The 16,346-nt window shown below is 56.9% G+C and overlaps 1 protein-coding gene across 1 annotated transcript; it reads left to right on the top strand.

The window, feature by feature from the left end:
- Nucleotides 1–1,319: 1,319 nt before the first annotated feature.
- APLN (apelin) lies at nucleotides 1,320–11,345 on the top strand. The gene is made up of 3 exons (XM_027608640.2): nucleotides 1,320–1,696; nucleotides 7,888–8,059; nucleotides 8,750–11,345. The coding sequence occupies exons 1-2, from the start codon at nucleotides 1,630–1,632 to the stop codon at nucleotides 8,052–8,054; spliced, it is 234 nt and encodes a 77-aa protein (XP_027464441.1). The 5' UTR covers nucleotides 1,320–1,629; the 3' UTR covers nucleotides 8,055–8,059; nucleotides 8,750–11,345.
- The last annotated feature ends 5,001 nt before the right edge of the window (nucleotides 11,346–16,346 follow it).

Genomic DNA, 16,346 nt, shown 5'->3' on the forward strand with positions numbered 1-16,346 from the left:
GAGCTGACAGTTTTGGGTGGGGGGAGAGACTGACAATAAATAAATTGTGTATATACTGGATTGTTTCAACATTTCAAAAACATTTCAAATATACCAGGGCCTCTCGCATCGTTTGTGGCACACATATACACTGTCCAATGTATTTTTGTGTGTAAAGCTGGACCTGCACTTCAAGAATCTGCCTGGCTAGTTGAAATGTGGAAACACCTTTCGAAGTAGTCTTTTGACATGTGTTGAGTGCCACCTATGTGCAGAGTCCGATACTGGGGACTTTGGAAAGATGCAGAAGAATGAGAAGACAAGGTCTTGTCTTAGTGGGTTCCCAGCCCGGTGAAAGAGGCAGTCCCTTGCCTTAGGAGCTCCCAGCCTGTAAGAGCTGACAGTCTAGCTTGGGAAGGCAAAAAACTTCAGGACCCACTTACAAAGGGGAATCCCAAGTAGGGGCAAAATGAATCCAGCCTAGACTGTTCAGAGTTGGGTAAACTGTCCCCCTCATGATGATGGGGAACAAGAAAGGGAACACCCTAGAAGTTGCTGTTTGTCCCAAAGGCGAGGAGGAGCCCCCCCCCCCCGTAGGCGGGGCAGCCCTTCCTGGATTACTGTTACCCCCCGCAAGTCTTCTGGATGAGATGGAATTCGAGGTGCTATTGCAAGAATGAAGAACTGGGAGGCGGGATGGGGGGGTGAGCATTCCAGGTAGAGGGTGCCTCCTGGGGACCCGCCCCCTGGACAATTAAGCAGTCTTGGGCACAAACCTAGGCAGTCACCGCCCAATACAAACCCAGTTGAAGATGCAGAGGAGAAAGAAGGGCTAGTGGGGCGGGGGTGGGTCTTGGCTGGGGAGTGGCAGCGGGAAGGAGCCGGTCAGAGGCGGAGGGGATGAGTGGGGGCAGCCTGGGCCAGGTCCTCCCTGGAGCGCCCAGGTTCCTTGACAGCCGTTAAGGAAGCGAGGTGAGAAAGAGTTAAGTGTGCCCCTCCACCGCCCCAAAAGCTTCCTGTGTTTGAAATCCTTCAGGTCTCCAAAACCCTCTGGCCCCCGGCCAGGCGGGCATTGTCCTGGGAGCGGTTGTGGGTTGTCGGAGCGGCCGTGCCGCCTTTGTTGTGGGGCCACCTCGAGGTTCCCTCTCGCGCCCTGGCTGGGGCTGCAGAATGCGTGCCGGGAGGGGGGCGGTGCGGGAGGCTCGCTCCCTCTCCCTCTTCCTGCCCCCCCCTCGAGCCCTCCCGATGACCACATGACCAAGTGGGCTCGCGGCCAAGCCACAAGCTACAAAATGCAGTCCCTGGAGTGAGCGGGGAGCATTCTCGCTGGCAGCCTGGGCCAGGGGCACTCGGAGCCTCGGCGGAGCAGCCAGCCTCCTGGAAAGAGCTCGCCGTCGTCCCCGGAGCCGCCCGCGGAGGCCAGCTTGGCGGCGCTGCCCCGCGGCAGGAGAGGGAGGCTGCCGGAGAGGAGGCGGCGAGCGAGCGCTATAGGCGGCCAGCCCGCGCGGCGCAGCCGGGGAGCCACGCGAGCTCCGCGCCCGCACGCACGCACTGTCCGCGGCTCGCGCCTTTCCCCGCCTCGGGGCGCCCGGCCTCCCCTGCCCCCCCGCCCCCGGCCCCGGGGCCGCTGCGGCGCGGCCGAGGAGCAGCATGGATCTGCGGCGCTGCGTGCAGGCGCTCCTGCTGCTCTGGCTCTCCCTGACTGCGGCGTGTGGAGGTGAGTGCGTGCCCCGCCACTCGCCCGCGCGCCCCTCGCCGCCCTCCTGGACCGCAGCCGACGCGCTCCCTTCCCTCCGCCCCCAGCTCGCGCGCTCTCCGCCTCCCGGGAGCAGCCACGCGCCGGCCGCGCCGGGTCGCCGACTGACTGACAGGGCGCCTTGGGCCAGGGACCCATCCGGCCCGGGGCGACCGCTTCCTCCGGGAAGGGCGCTCGCCTCGGTCTCGGGCGTCACCCGCCCGGCGCCTTGCCCCTCCCGGCGGCCCCTCGAAGTCCGAGGAGCTCAGGGCCGCGGGCGTGCGTCCAGCGTCCCGCGCCCTGTACCCCCACGTGGTGGAGGGTATGTGTGTGTGGCGGGGGGCGGGGGGCGGGGGGGGGGGCATGTCCCGCTCCCCGTGGATCAGTGGAGGGAGCTTGACCTGAGCCTGGTGGCCTGGCCTCCCGAGTTGAAGGTTTTCCGGCCCCTGGACGTTAGGGTCCGCGCGCGGGTGCCGGGGCGCGGGCCACTCGGGATGATGTGCCAAGATGCAGACGTGACACTTGTTGCATAGGCAGGAGCGCGCGGCGGGGGCGGCGGCGTGGAGCCCGGCTGTTGCTCTGTTCAGCCTGCATGTGAGCCAAGGCAGCCTTCCCCGGGCCGAGCCGGGCAGCGCCGGGCCAGGCTGGTCTTCTCTTCCCCAAGCTCCGATCTGGTCCGCTCTCCTGCTCCCGCACAGGAGGCCCGCCCCACGCACACCGCCCCCCCCCCCCCCCACCCCGCCCAGGGCCTCCTTCTTCGATATCCTGGCTCCGGCCTTTACTCATCAGCCCCAGGCACCAAACCGGGAAACATGCGCCTGACTTGACACCTCCATGCAATTCTGGGAGGGGGACCCCTTTCTGCCCCACCTGCACCACGCCCCCCACCTGGCATATTTGGCACCGGTGCTCCCTTGCCCTCCCTAGACCCGGTCCCCGCCGATGCCCTGGTAGCCTCAGCCCAGGCTGCCTGTCCCCCGTGCGTCAGTGTCTCCTGGGGCTGTCAGCTCCTGCCTCCAGCTGCCTCAGTCCTGTGATCTGGCTTTCACTGCTGCCTGCCTGGCACCACAGAAGGGCAAGGCCAAGCCCAGGTGGACGAATGCCAGTGCCAGGGCTGGAGCCGCAGAAAGGTGGGAGCAGAGGGAAGGAGAGGGCAGGCAGCAGGTTTCCTAGATGAAGGGGATGGGGCCCTACCTAGTTCCAGACCCTCCAGAGCAGGAGGGGGGCCTGCAGCCCAGGAGCCTCTGAGGGGCCGGGCGGGGCTCCACCTCTCTTTGTAGGCTGACTTCTCTCTCTGCTCTTGCCTTTTGGCACTGCTCTCGCCCTGGGAGCTGCCTGGCTTCTCAGGAAGGTGCATCGGTTAGCTCTGGCACCCCCTGCCTTCAGCTAGCTGTCTAGGGGTCTTCTTCCTCAGGGCCCAAGTGCTGCGTGAGCCTCTTCCCTGGTAAGAAGGGAGCAGGCTTTTCCTCAGAAACTCCTGTCAGGCAGGCGAACAGAGAGCAAAAGATAGGAATGAAGGACACCTCATGGGCCTGTCCTCCAGGCACCTACCATCCAATGCAGTCGGCAAGACAAGACACCCACAGGACACCACCACTGGCAAACGGTCCAAAGTGGTACCGTCGGGGGAGAAAGAGTGGGTACAGAGAGGGTGTCCTGGAGGAAGCTGGGGCTTCCTGATCTGCATACTTGGTGCTCCCCCAGAGGCTGTGGGGAGACCCTTGGGCAACTGACCAGTACTAGGACCCTTTAGGGGTCCAGCTGGGAAAGGGGACAGCTAGTTTCAAGGGGAGGGAACACTTGTGTTCAGTGCAGACCCTGTCACCTCTTGCTTTAATTTGCCCTTCTTCACTAGGGCATCTACCTTTGTGCCCTTATTTGGGTAAATTTGTTGCCCTCACATTTTGCTTAAGCCTAGCACTGGATGCTAGGCTCTCACTGCCTTCTCCATCCCATGACATCTCTAGGAGCCAAGGAGGGACGCTTCCTTGTAGGTGGCCACCAGCCAAGGGTGCAGGTACTCATGTCCTGCTCCTCCTGCCTCCTACCCTGGGTCAGAAACAGGGACCCCGGAACCACCTTGCCCTTGGCCCAGACTTGCATGCTCTCCCCAGCCAGAGTCTCCAGTCAAAGTCCCAGGCCTGGGGGCGCTTGGGTGGCACAGTCGGTTTTGTGACCAACTCTTGGTTTCTGCTCACGTCGTGATCTCAGGGTCGTGAGATTGAGCTCCCCCCCCCCCCAATCAGGCTCTGCGCTCAGAGGGAAGTCTGCTTGAGATTCTCTCTCCCTCTCCCTCTGCCCCTCCCGCTCCTGCTCTCTGTCTCTCAAATAAATAAATCATTAAAAAAAATTTCCCAGGCCTGAAAACCTTGCTTCCTCCACAATACACTCTCTCCTGACTTGGAATGTCTGTGCCCCCCCCCCCAATTCACTGAACACATACAAACTCCTCCACTGCTTCCTGACCTGAGATACGCCTTGCTCTTCTGAGTCTGAGAGCTCCTGGGCCAGGGCCAAGTGTCTCTTGGTCTTGTCTGAGCACCTTTCTCCTCCTCCTTGGCCCTAGCTCAGAGCCTGCAGTTACAGTGCTAGTGTGAGACCAGCCTACTGTATGTCACCCTCTCAGGGAGCGGGTACCTCTACTCCATCCCCAGTCCCTAAGCTCCAAGCGCTCTTGTAACCTGAGTCGGGCCTCTCTCTGGCAAAAGACTAACGCAAGTGAAGTGGAGGGCCAGGCTGCCAGAGCGTGACGTGTGCAAGGGCAGCAAGACTGGCCCGGGAAGGCAGCTCGGGGCGCTGGGGTGGAGGGCTGAGCGGACCAAGGACGGGTGCCTCAGCAGGGAGAGACCTGCAATACCGGGAGGGGGCATAGCCAGTGGGGGGCCCCACCGGAGCTGGGCTTTTAAAGCAGACACAAGATAGACTGGATGGCAAGACAGGAGGCAGATGCATCACTCCTGGTGAGGTTGGCACGTTCCTGAAAAGTCACACGCACCTCTTTGTGCGCTGGCAGGGTTGGAGTTCAGGCCGCACGAAAGTCAAACCCTGTTCACCCCTGACTGCCGTTCTCAGCGTAGAGATGCTGAGGCTTCATTCCGACGGTGCTTCAGAGAGCAGGGGCTCCAGTCCCTCTAGGCTTCAGATTCTTTGGGGGATTGCCCCCAGCCTCCCTTTAAGTAGCAAATGAATTAGAAGAAAATATTTAAGTGCACTGAGGACGGCCCCCGTTTCTGAAAGGGGAATTCTTTTGTACAGCCAGGACCTCTGCAGTGATGCGCATCAACAGCCTCTGAACTGGACGGCATAAAGCCCGGGTTTCAGGTGTCAGCTTATCTTAGGGTGAGCCGGACTCAGAATCCAAAGTTGGAGGAGCCAGGAGGGTGATGGGATCAGGGTGTGGGAGGAGCTGCAGACTTCTGGCTGCAAAGAAGACAGTGAGCCCCCCACCCAATGGGTTGCAATGTGCCAGGAGCTCCTGGTGGCCGTTCTCGAGGGCCTGGCTGAGTGCTCAGGTGGCCCGAGGCAGTTCTTCTCTGCCGGCTTGGAGTCGAGATGTCTCCCTGGCTGGCGTCTGAGCTACCATCTCCGTTCCCCATCCTGGTTCTCGGCCTCCGCCTACTTAGGGCCTCTCACTCCTAGCCCTCCCTCCCTTACTGCCACCAACACTCGCAGTCCTGGGTGCTGAATACGTGGAGGTGATGCCCTCCCCATCTGGGTACCATGTCTCTCTTCTCCATGCCCACTCTACCGCTGGGGCTGTCACCTGTGCCATCGGCGCACTCCCACTCCACCCCAGTAGTGGAGGGCACGGACTCAAGAACAAGGCCTCGCAGGATCAAGGCCCCAGGAGGGTCCTTCCCTGTGCCTGGCCACACCCTAGCACAGGCCTTCCTGCCCCGAGTGCGCCTCTCATACGGACTCCTCATCAGCATCATTCCTGCCCCCCTCAGTGGTCAGGGAGAGCCTTGAGAGGACCCCGAAACATAGGGCAGAAGCTGCAGCTGCTGAGGTCAGGGGTGGGGCTGGGGGCTTAGTGAAGGTCCTTCCCTCCTCTCTCCTTCCCTGGCCCAGCCCTTTTGCAAATGGCTTTATGACAGACAGAAGTGGCTTCCTGCCCCACGGCCCCAAAGTGTGAATATAATTTGTGTTTTCATTCTCGTTAGGTGATGGGTTTTAATTCTCACTGGGGGAGGAGCTGACACATTAACCCACCCCAACCAGAAGCACAGAAATGTGGCTGGTAAACAGTGGGGTCCTGCCCGGCCTGTGACTTTTCTTGGGGAAAGCAGGTGGAGGACTAGAGTGTGTGCATGTGCGCAGTGGGCTTGCATGTCTTTTTTTTTTTTAAGATTTTATTTATTTATTTGACACAGAGAGAGACACAGCGAGAGAGGGAACACAAGCAGGGGGAGTGGGAGAGGGAGAAGCAGGCTTCCTGCGGAGCAGGGAGCCCGACGCGGGGCTTGATCCCGGAACCCCGGGATCATGGCCTGAGCCGAAGGCAGATGCCTAACGACTGAGCCACCCAGCCGCCCCAGGGCTTGCGTGTCTTGAGAGAGCAGCAGGGCCCCGGAGCCTGGGTGGGGAGGGCCCGAAGAACAAACCTCGCCTGCTTTTGGCCCAAGAGGAGGAGAAATGCCTGGAAATTGTGTGCAACCGGAGGAAGAATCACTAGGGCCAAGGAGCCAACAGAGGACCCAGAGCATGGGGGTGCTGGAGGCAGGAGGAGGGAAAGGAAGATCAGCCAGGGGTATGACTGGGGGGCTAGCAGCCAACGGGTGGTGATATGGAAACTGTGAGCTAGTTGTGGGGATGCCTGGATGGATGGAAATGGAGCTTCAGGGGCAGGGATATAACTGAAGGCAAATCCGGTGGTGTGGGAGGAGAGAGACTGGGATTGGTGATCACTGACCTCAGAAGCCGTATTTCTGCAGGCCAGCCCAGCCCCGGACTGGGCATGGCTCAAGTTCCCTGCAGTCCGCCTTCTGCCCAGCACCATCTCGTCTCCCTGTTCTGCCTGCTTCCAGAGGCCAGGCTTGTTTCTGGAGTAAAATCTCCCCTCCCCTGGTTGTGCTGCAGCATTGGTGAGAGCCAGCCCAGGTGCCTTCTCCCTCACTGCACCCAAGAACACCCAGCACCACTCGGATTCTATTGTCAGGGCTTGGCCTGGCATCAGGAGGCTTCTGCTCTACGCCAGGTGGGGGCAGATGTAGAGCAGAGCCCCAGAGAGCCAAGGAGAAGTCAACTGGGATTTAAGTGGAAGGAATTTACATCAGACACAGGGTTGGGCTGTGATGTGGGGATGAAAGGAGGTAGGGCATTCGGTGGGGAGGTGCTGGCTGCAGCAGCCCACACCCCTCCTGATGCACAGACTTGCCGCCTCAAGTGACCATTCACTCATTGGTTCACTCATTCATTCAGATAATATTTATTGGCCTCTAAATGTGGTCACAGGCCGGATAGAGCCCAGCTTAAAGCACACAGAGTCTCTACAACCCCCCCCCCACAGCCATACCCACAGGGAGGTCACAAGGAGCACGGGAGCCTCAGGGATGCCTAAACACCGCGGAGATGCCCAGGGGTGAGGTATGAGATCTCAAGTACTCAAAAGTGGGTCACCTGTCTACTGAAGGATGTCAGAGTCCAATGACATGATGTTCTGGATTTGCTGTAAAATACTTCCACAAAGAAAAACAGAAAAGGGATAACTAAAGCCTATGGCACTCCACCTGGATAATGGTTGAATCTGGGTGATGGGTACCTGGTGGTACGGGGATTCGTTTCATTGTACGTGTGAAATGTTTTCAGTGTATCCGTTGCAAGGGGGCAATGGGAAGTTATCGCTTGCTGTGCCCTGACCAAGTACAGACATATGCCCCACGCTGTACCCCCCTCCGATGTTCTAAACGGAGAACATGTTTGTGCCTGCCGGAAACATGGTAGAACTGCCAAAAGGACCTAAAGTCAGCTCCATAAATTGCAAGATGTGAGTAGTAGGTTTTGGCCCAGGCCAGTGTAAAAATTGCAAACTGTTCCTCAAGATGGAAGATAAAACCAAGGAGAAGCCTTGTTGAATACTACCTCGTGGAGACTTGGCCCCCTACCACGAGCCTGCGGCCCCCTGCCTGTCCGCATCAGCCCTCCTGGCTAACAGGCTTTCCCTCTTCCTGCAGGGCCCCTGCTGCAGCCTTCTGATGGCAGGGGGCTGGAGGAGGGCAATGTCCGCCACCTGGTGCAGCCCAGAGGATCACGGAATGGACCGGGGCCCTGGCAGGGCGGTCGGAGGAAATTCCGCCGCCAGCGGCCGCGCCTCTCGCACAAGGGCCCCATGCCTTTCTGAAGCAGGTACTTGAGCCTCTGGTCAGTGGGGGTGGAAGGAGCTGGGGAGGGACAGCCTGGAAGTTGGGGGACCCTGCTGCTTCTTGCTGGGCAGACACCTGCACCGAGCCCTTCTGGCCCCGCACACAATGTAGGTGCTTACAAAGCACCCATCTTACCCCTTCATTTTACAGACATGGAGACCGAGGCCCAGAGAGAGGCTTGACACCTAGAGCCAATCTCCTGACTCCCCAGGAATGGGGTGCCAGCTCCCCTCCACTCGGCTGCCCAGGGATGGGCAGGCTGGCCCAGTTGGAGAGTTCTAGAAGTCCCGGAGGGGCCTTGCTGAGCTGGAGAGGGATGCCTCAGGGTATCCTACTGGTGTGCAGGGTGGATCTTCACCAGAGAAGGGGAGGGAGGCAGAGAGCCTTCCGGGGCAGCAGGCAGAGATGAGGAAGAGAGTTGCCCAGAGCCATGAGAAAGAAAGAAAAATCCAAGGCAGTAGCAGAGAAAGCAGGGCCTAAGCTTGCCCCTGAGGCCTGGCCTGCTGTCTCGCCCCTGTGGCCTGGACAAGGTGGCACCAACTCAGGGACCTTGGGCTTTAGGTTCAGGGTTGTGGAGAGAGGGGAATGAAGGCTGTCTCCTTTGCTTTCCTGGCTGGTTCCTTTGACCTAAGACATGTCCGTGACTTCTCGCTGGTCGTTTTTGTCTCTTTAGGACTGAAGGGGCCCCTGAGTGCCCACCCCCTGCAACTCTGGCTATTCCATAGATTGGTCTGCTTCTCTGGAGCCCTCACTCCCATTCGCCTCTCTTCTCGCCCCTGTCCGCGCTGCTGACGGTCCCGGCTCTTCTCACCCACCGGCTTCCCCGAATGGCATGATCCTGCCCCTAGTTCGGATGATTCCCTTTCTCTCCCACGGATCCATTCAGCCCCTCTTCCTGGCCCATGCCTGGACTGACTTCGGAGACCCAGCACTGGAAGGCTGGCCTTCTCCCCAGCTCTCCCCTTCCTCTAGTCGTCTTCCCCCATCCCCAGTCCAACAGCAGAAGCTTCCGCCCAGCCCTTCCTTCCTCACCTCACTGGTGCCCTGGGGGCTGGGGGGGGGGGGACACTCCCTTCTTCAGTGGGCTCAGCAGGTCCCAGGCTTTCGAGTCACGTGGACCCTTCACCCGGCAAGGAGGTGCTGGTTAGACGGGCTGGGCCATCGATTGGGATGCAGACCAGGCGCCTTGTGGGGCATTGGAATGGGGCTCGGTCCTCTGCTGAAGGGGAGAGGGAAAGCACTGGAGAAGAGGAATAGCTGCTGTAGCCTTATCCTCCTGCCGTGTCTGGCTCACGGAAGGGGTGAAGGAGAGGGGCCATGAAGTACTTCGTCACCTCTCTGTGTCTCCTAACACTGCCCCCCACCTCACCCCCAACTCGCTCCATCCCTTCCTTGCCTGCTAGTTCAAGCTCTTGCTCAGGAGATGGCTCTATACCCTCCCAGGAGCAAAAGCCAAGCAGGAGGAGTGGGTTTTTTTTTTTTTTTTTTCCCCCAAGAATCACAGAATGTCAGGGCCAAAAGGAACCTTGGCGATCACTTAGCTCCGCCTCCTTAGGCAAACTCTTGCAAAACCAGGCCTGGAGAGGGACAGCGGACCTATTCGGGGTCACTGCAGAGCCAGAATGAGGACCCAGGTCTCCCCGCTCCCACTTGATGATGTCCTCTTCCCTCTTGATGATATCTTTTCAAAACACACTAAGTGCCTTGCCCGCGCACAGTTGGGGCTGGGGGGTGGCGGGGAAGGGAGGTGCAGGCCGGCTGTGAAGTGCCCCGCGGTGGTGTCGGGGCCCAGCTGCTCCCGCCTCCCTGGCTTGCCCCTGCCGGTCCATCCCGCGCCCCCCCCCCCCCCCGCCCACCCCGACCTGCACTGAAAGGGCCCATCCCTGGCCAGCGGCCCCCATTCCTGCAGCACTTCCAGGGCCCAGGTGTTCTCACAGGGGCAGCTCAGGTTCTGAGGCTCCTGCTCGAACCCCAACACTGGTTTTCGGGAGCCAGAAGATAGCCTTAAGTAATTGGCCTCGGTAGCCTTCCCTTCATGTGGACTGGACCTTCTTTCCCAGTGGCCTTTCCTTAGGGGAGCGGCAAGGGGGAGAAGAAGGAAGGGAGGGAAGCAAGGAGAGAAGGAAGGAAGGAAGGAAAGATGGGAGGAAGTACAGGTCTGAGCAGGCTTCCTTCTCGGAGGCCTCCCAGGAGGGAGGAAAGGGGAGACAAGAGCCTGATGGCCCACCTATGTATGTGTGGGGACAGGGGGAGTCAGGGCCCTCCGAGTCCCACAGTAACCCCGAGGTTGCCTAACCGCCTCTCCCCCCTCACTTCCACTGCTGCTTCAAGGCCCGCCCTGAGGAGCCGGGCTGGGCACCCGCTTCCCGCACCCCCTTCGGGCTGGGAGTGGGGGCTGGCCAGGGTCCAGGAAGCCCCTTCTGCCACTGATGCCCGCACCCGGGATCGGGCCTTCTTTCCCCTCCTCCTCTCTGCATCTCCTGGCTCATCAGCTGCCCAGCCGGCCCCGTGGGGTAGGGGGATAAAGCTGGTCAAGCCCAGAAGAGAGCAGTGGGGGGCTGGGGGCTTGTCTTATTTAAAATGGTTGTGTATGATTCTTATACTAATTTATACAAAGATATTAAGGCCCTTTTCATTAAGAAATTGTCCCCTTCCCATAATTGTGTTCACTGTGTTTGTAAAGATTGTTCTGTGTAAATATGTCTTTATAATAAAGAGTTAAAAGCTGACAATTCACCCTTACTCTTGGAGGTCATGTTCAGGAGGGGCATTCCTGTCCCCTGAGGTCCATGGTTGTCCCTGTGCCCACATATTGCACTTGCACGGAGGTAAGTGCCTGCATCCCAAATCAATTCCAGGTCAAATGGCCTTGAACCAATTTGCCGCAAACGCACAAAAGGAACCTCTGTGCTTAATGACCGGTTCACATAACATTCAGTCCGCTTTTAAGTGTTTTGGCATCTGTTTGGGTGTCCTTCCCCCCCCCTTTCGGTGTCATTTAAAGCTTTTTTACAGAGCAATTGATTTAAGGACATTCTGGTTAAAGGTGGGATTCCTACTCAAATTTGTTTTATATCCTTGGTGGGTGTCTTCTAATTTTATCTACTTTTGAACACTTTCAGGACTTTTTAGCCAGTTTGCCTTTCCTGAAAATGGTTATGTTTCCTGCAATAAGTACATTTGGTAATGACTTTGTATGTATCGTTTTATGTTCCACAAAATAGAGCTGCTTGATGAATGAGAAAGGCTGAAAAATAAAATGCAAGGAGTTCAATACAGTTCTGCCCCATCTGTCTCACTTCTTCACACTTGCTGTCGAAACGCCGATATCTTGCAGAACAGAAAGGAGCATGGGTACATGCTAATTTGGTTAATCAACTCATTAGGTGCACACAGACAGACACAGTGCAGAGCACAACCCAGCGAGAAGGAGACAGGAGTGATCAAAAAGGTGCGTTCAATAAATCTTGTGGGATATTCTACAGATTTGATAGGTATTTGGTGCTAGAAATACAGAATTTTAAGAAAGGGTCTGCAGACAAACTTGCTAAAAAGCCATGGAACTGCTCAGTAGGAGACGAAATAGAAAAAGCCACGCACAAGCATACAAAATAATCTCATCATTGACAAAATGCTGCCGATTGCGACATAGTGATTTAAAAATACGACATTATGCTGGAAGTGCCTCTTAAGAAAATTGGTACAAAATGCCTTCTTTCAAAATTACTACTTTGACTTTTAGGCAAACTGGTCGTCAGAGTAACTGGTTAGGCAAAGAGGTTTAGGTGGGCTGGCTTTATGCTGATTGGTCTGTTACCTCCCTGATCACCCCCAAAGCTCTAATTTTACATGAAACCAAGGAGAAGGGGGTGGTGGCAGGGCCGGGGAACTTAATACCCACCCAGAAGTGTGCAGCTTTCAGAGCTCCTTATAAAAATAACTCCTTTTGTCATCCTAACGACTGGGTGACACAGTCCCCGAGCCCCATTTTACCAGTGAGAAATGAGAAAAGGGGCTCAGAGAAGTGAAGCTAGTAAGTGAATCTAGTACCTGGACTTCAAATTCTAGAATGCAAATCCTTTCTCTGGTCCTATGGACGTTCCCCTAATTAGAGGGAAGAGTTAAGTACAAAGCGTGTTCGGTATTCTCAGTAAGTGCAAAAGAAATGGACGTCATGGTGTGGACCCGGGGGATTGCTAACACCGGCCCCCACGGCCCGATCACATTTGGTTAAGTTGGGCAGGAGGCTGGCGGGCAGTGGAGGTAGGGGCAGGAAGGGGAGCGGTCACCTGGGTCCTCCAGGCGTAGGTAACCAACTGGAGGCTGGAGGGTGACTACGAGTCTGACCCTGGGGCAGAGAATGAGGGAAAGATAATTAGATAATTAGACATCAAACCAAAAGAAGGCAGGACATATGGATTGCCACCCTTTGGCGATATCTTAACCAAATAAATACAGTAGGATCAGAGTAGGGGGTGGTTTTTGCAAACACAGAGGTAAAAAGAAAAAGGGGTTCACTTAACTGTTTCTGGCCCATAAGTCCTAGACCAAGAGGTTGAAGGGTGGGGCTGGGGGGACAGAGAACTCAAAAAACAACAGTGCTTCAAATCCACCTGGAAAGTAGGCAGCCTCCAAAATGGCAGAGATGAGGGAGGCAAAGGGGCCCAGGCCCAGACACATGGCTTCTCAGGCCCCCAGGAGTGGCATAAAATGAGCCCTAGGCCTCCGAAGCCTAACATTTCAGACTCTCCCACGAGCCCTGGCTGACTCGGTACCACCAACTAGGGCTGGGCTCCTCCACTGTGGAGGGAAGTATGGGGCCTGGCCCAAGCAGCCATTCAGAAGTGCTTATATAACTTTCTTTTTCAGGCCTAAAGTTTATTCAGCTGAAATTTCTCAATCCACAGTTTCTTTCTGACCAGAGTGAGCTCAGGCCAGCTAACAGTGAAAGGGAATAGCAGAGAAGACTTACTATCTTCTGCTCCCAGCCCTAGAAGGGGCTGTAGACTCAGCCAGCCTTACTCGGGAACCTCCAAAGGGGAGGCCTCTCCAGGGCTCCTTTGACAAGCTGGTATTCCTGATGTAACTGGCCAGTGCTCACAAGAGGGAGCCCGGCAAGGAGCTCCCCCTCATTGCTCCCGTGGACTTGAGCCAAAAGCCAGAGCCGCATCCAGAATATTTCCTTGAATGTTTCAAATCAGGGGTCGGCAGACTTTTTCTGTAAAGGGCCAGATAGTATTTTCGACTTTGCGGGGCCTTCCCATCTCTGTCCCAACTCCCCCAGTCAGCTGCTGCAAAAGCAGCCCTAGACAAAGTATAAATGAATGGGTGTGGTTGTGTTTCAACCAAACTTTATTTATAAAAACAGGTGGCAGGTCACAGTTTGCCAAACCTGGTCTCAACTCAGCCCTTGAACCCCTGCCTGGGGCCCGAAGAGAAGACTTACATTCTACAGCACGGTCTAGAATGAAGGGAATTTAATAAATTGATTATGAGCTGGCCTCCGTGCCATGCTAAAATCTGATAATAATCATACTGACAAAGGGCTTTCAGTGGAAGGGGGAAGTCTGGGTCAGATCAGGGTTCAAATCCCAGCACCACTATTCACTTATCTGTGAGAACTTAAAGGCAGTGTCTTGATCTCAGTGAGCCCTGTTTCCAAATCTGGCAGATGCTCTGCCCACTTTTCAGCACAGTGGTCAAGGTTGAATGAAACGATGCAGGGAAAGTGTTGGGCACTGCACCCAGCCCGTGGCACAAGCTTACTAGTGGGAGTTAATGTTATCTCTGCTAAGCTTCACCCTAACCCTGAGAAGTGGACAGGGCAGCCATCATTATCCCCAATTTCTAGATGGGGAAACAGGCTCAGGGAGGTCAAGGCCCTTGCTCAAATTCACAGAGCTACCTGGTTCTGTCTTCAGCTGGGGTCAGCTGCCATGCCCTCGCTAGGGGTCTGCTTCCCCACCATGAGTGTGCCTCGGCCCCTAGAAACTTCCAGTGTCCCAGAGAACACTTAGGGCCTCCCCAGGGACAGACCAGGCCCTCAGCATTTTCCCTTGTGGCAGGATTAGTTTGGGAAGCACCTGGGCTAGGATTTCAAAGCCGGGCTCATGCTCTAGGAGACTTGCCTGGCCCTTGGGTTCTTCTCTACACAAGGCTGGGAGCCCAGAAACCTGAGTTCCAGTCCTGAATCTGTTTCCACCCAGGGCCTGCTGGGTAGCTTGGCAACGTCTCTCCTTGGCCCTTTCTGGGCCTCTGCCTTCTCATCTGCCCAGGCTTCTTTGAAGGGGTGGGTGAGTGAGAAGCACCCGCTTGTGAATAAGGCCTTGCTGGGGGTCCCAGTGAACAGTGAGGATGCTTCAGGCCACCCTCCAGAGAGAGTCCAGGGCCTGCCACGGAGACCTGTAGGGAGGAGCTCTGGGAGAAGAAATAGGCATATAGCAGGAAATGGGAACCTTGGCCAGTGAGGAAGGCCACCACTGGGTTTTGTGGGTCTGCACAAGCTTCCCTTGGTCCCAGAGGCTGCCATAACCTCCATTTCATACTTCCCTCATTGTGCAAACAAAATGCTTTCTGATGCGACCATGGGTGCTAAAGAATGGGCAGGCTGCAGCCTAGCCAGCCCAGTGGCCTGAAACTAGAGGTTTGGCACTCTGGAGCCTAAACTCAGCTTGGCCAGTAACTGGCTGTGTGACCCTCGGCAGGTTAGTTCATCTTTTGGGGGGCTCCCAGTCCCCCCTCATCACCTATCATCATAGCCCAACAATCTCTGCTCTCCCCACCTCAGACATAGAGGATCCTAGAAGAAGAAAGCTGGCAGGCAACTGTGAGGTCATTCAGTCCTCCAAACCCCTTTGATTTTCGATGAAGAAAGTGGGACTCCGTAGAGGAAAGTGGCCCACTCTAAGGGGCACAGCTAGATGGTGCTAGCAAACGTGCCGGGCTACGCGCTGTTGGCACATCACCCGTCCTGACTTCGTCTCCATCGCAAGCCCATTCTCTAGCTGGGGAACCTGAGGCACGGAGAGGCTAGGTCCGTCTGAGGATGCCCTGTGGTGTGTAAAAACGAAAGAGAAGGCACTTTAGAGGAAGGCCAAGGCAGTGTTGAAATGCAAAGGCTTCAGTGAAGGGCGGCTGTCTCCTCTGGCTGTGGGGAGAGCTTCACTCGAGCGCCCCCAGGCCTGGGACAGCAGAAGCGCTGCATCTGCGGGACCAGGGGAGGTCCGCCTCCCCCCTCCTCCCCCCAAGAAGCTCAGGTTTCCATAAAGGCAGTCTCTGGCTCCCTCCCCAGCAAGTGTTGTGGGGACAGGGGCCGGTGACTGGGGCATAGCTATGAGGTTTCACCCCCCTGTGTATAGGCTCCCAACCTCTCTCAGAGCCTAGAGTTCTCTCACCTCCCTCAGAGAACTCCCAACTCCTCAGGTGTGGGCTGGGTGGAAAGATGTAAAGATCCACAAAGCAGAGGGAAGGATCACACAGGGGTAGAGAGGGGCTGGAGGAGGGGGTCTCGTGAGGGAAAGCTCACCACTCAGCCCCTTCGCCTCCATCACTCAGAGATCTCAGACCCTGGTTTGGCCAGGAGTTCCAGTCTGATTTCCCTCCTTCCGCACCCGACTGTGGACCACCTCCCCGCTTAGCTCCACAGCCCTCTTCACCCCATCCCCTCTCCCAAACTGCCTGTCAAGCTTCAGGTCCCGTGTCTTGTGCAAGTTTCCCCTCCACCTATGCTAACATTTTCTGAACCCAAGTGTGAGAAAAGCCCGTTTTGCCTGCCCCTACCCCGCGTGGGCATGAGCCACAGTAGAGGAGGCACAGTGGAGAAGACTTGCTCCCTGCCTCGCCTCTGGGAGGCTGAAGGGAAAGGTGTGCAGGGATGGCGGGACAGCCCTGGCTGCCTGTGGCTTCCACAGTGCCCTTTGTACCCCTGGTTGCGCCCCCGGCCCCAGCAAGAGCAGTGCAGGAGAGAGCTTCACGCACAGCTTTCAGGAAGCAGAAACTGCGAAGGCATCAGCGGAAGTCCCCCCACCCCCCTTTTCCTGGTACTCTTCTAGTCTACCCAGACTTCCCTCCCTTGGCTCTCGGCCTTTCCAAGTTCTCCCAGTCCTTCAAATGCCAGCCCAGTCGGCCTCCTCCAGGAAATCTTACAGGATGCTCCTCTACCCTGAAGGTCACGGCAGGGGATGCCCGGATGGGAACCTAGGTTTGTCTCCCTCCTAAGCCTGTGTGCTTGCCAACCACACACTTTCTTGCCAGACTGAGCATGGCTGTAA

This window comes from Zalophus californianus, chromosome X (assembly GCF_009762305.2).
Source record: "Zalophus californianus isolate mZalCal1 chromosome X, mZalCal1.pri.v2, whole genome shotgun sequence".
Lineage (NCBI taxonomy): Eukaryota > Metazoa > Chordata > Mammalia > Carnivora > Otariidae > Zalophus > Zalophus californianus.

What these genes read in the sequence shown, in the direction of transcription:
- APLN (XM_027608640.2), top strand. Translation starts at nt 1,630, where the DNA reads ATGGATCTGCGGCGCTGCGTGCAGGCGCTCCTGCTGCTCTGGCTCTCC. An exon ending in CCTGACTGCGGCGTGTGGAG is followed by an intron (nt 1,697 to 7,887) that starts GTGAGTGCGTGC and finishes CTCTTCCTGCAG; the next exon opens with GGCCCCTGCTGCAGCCTTCT.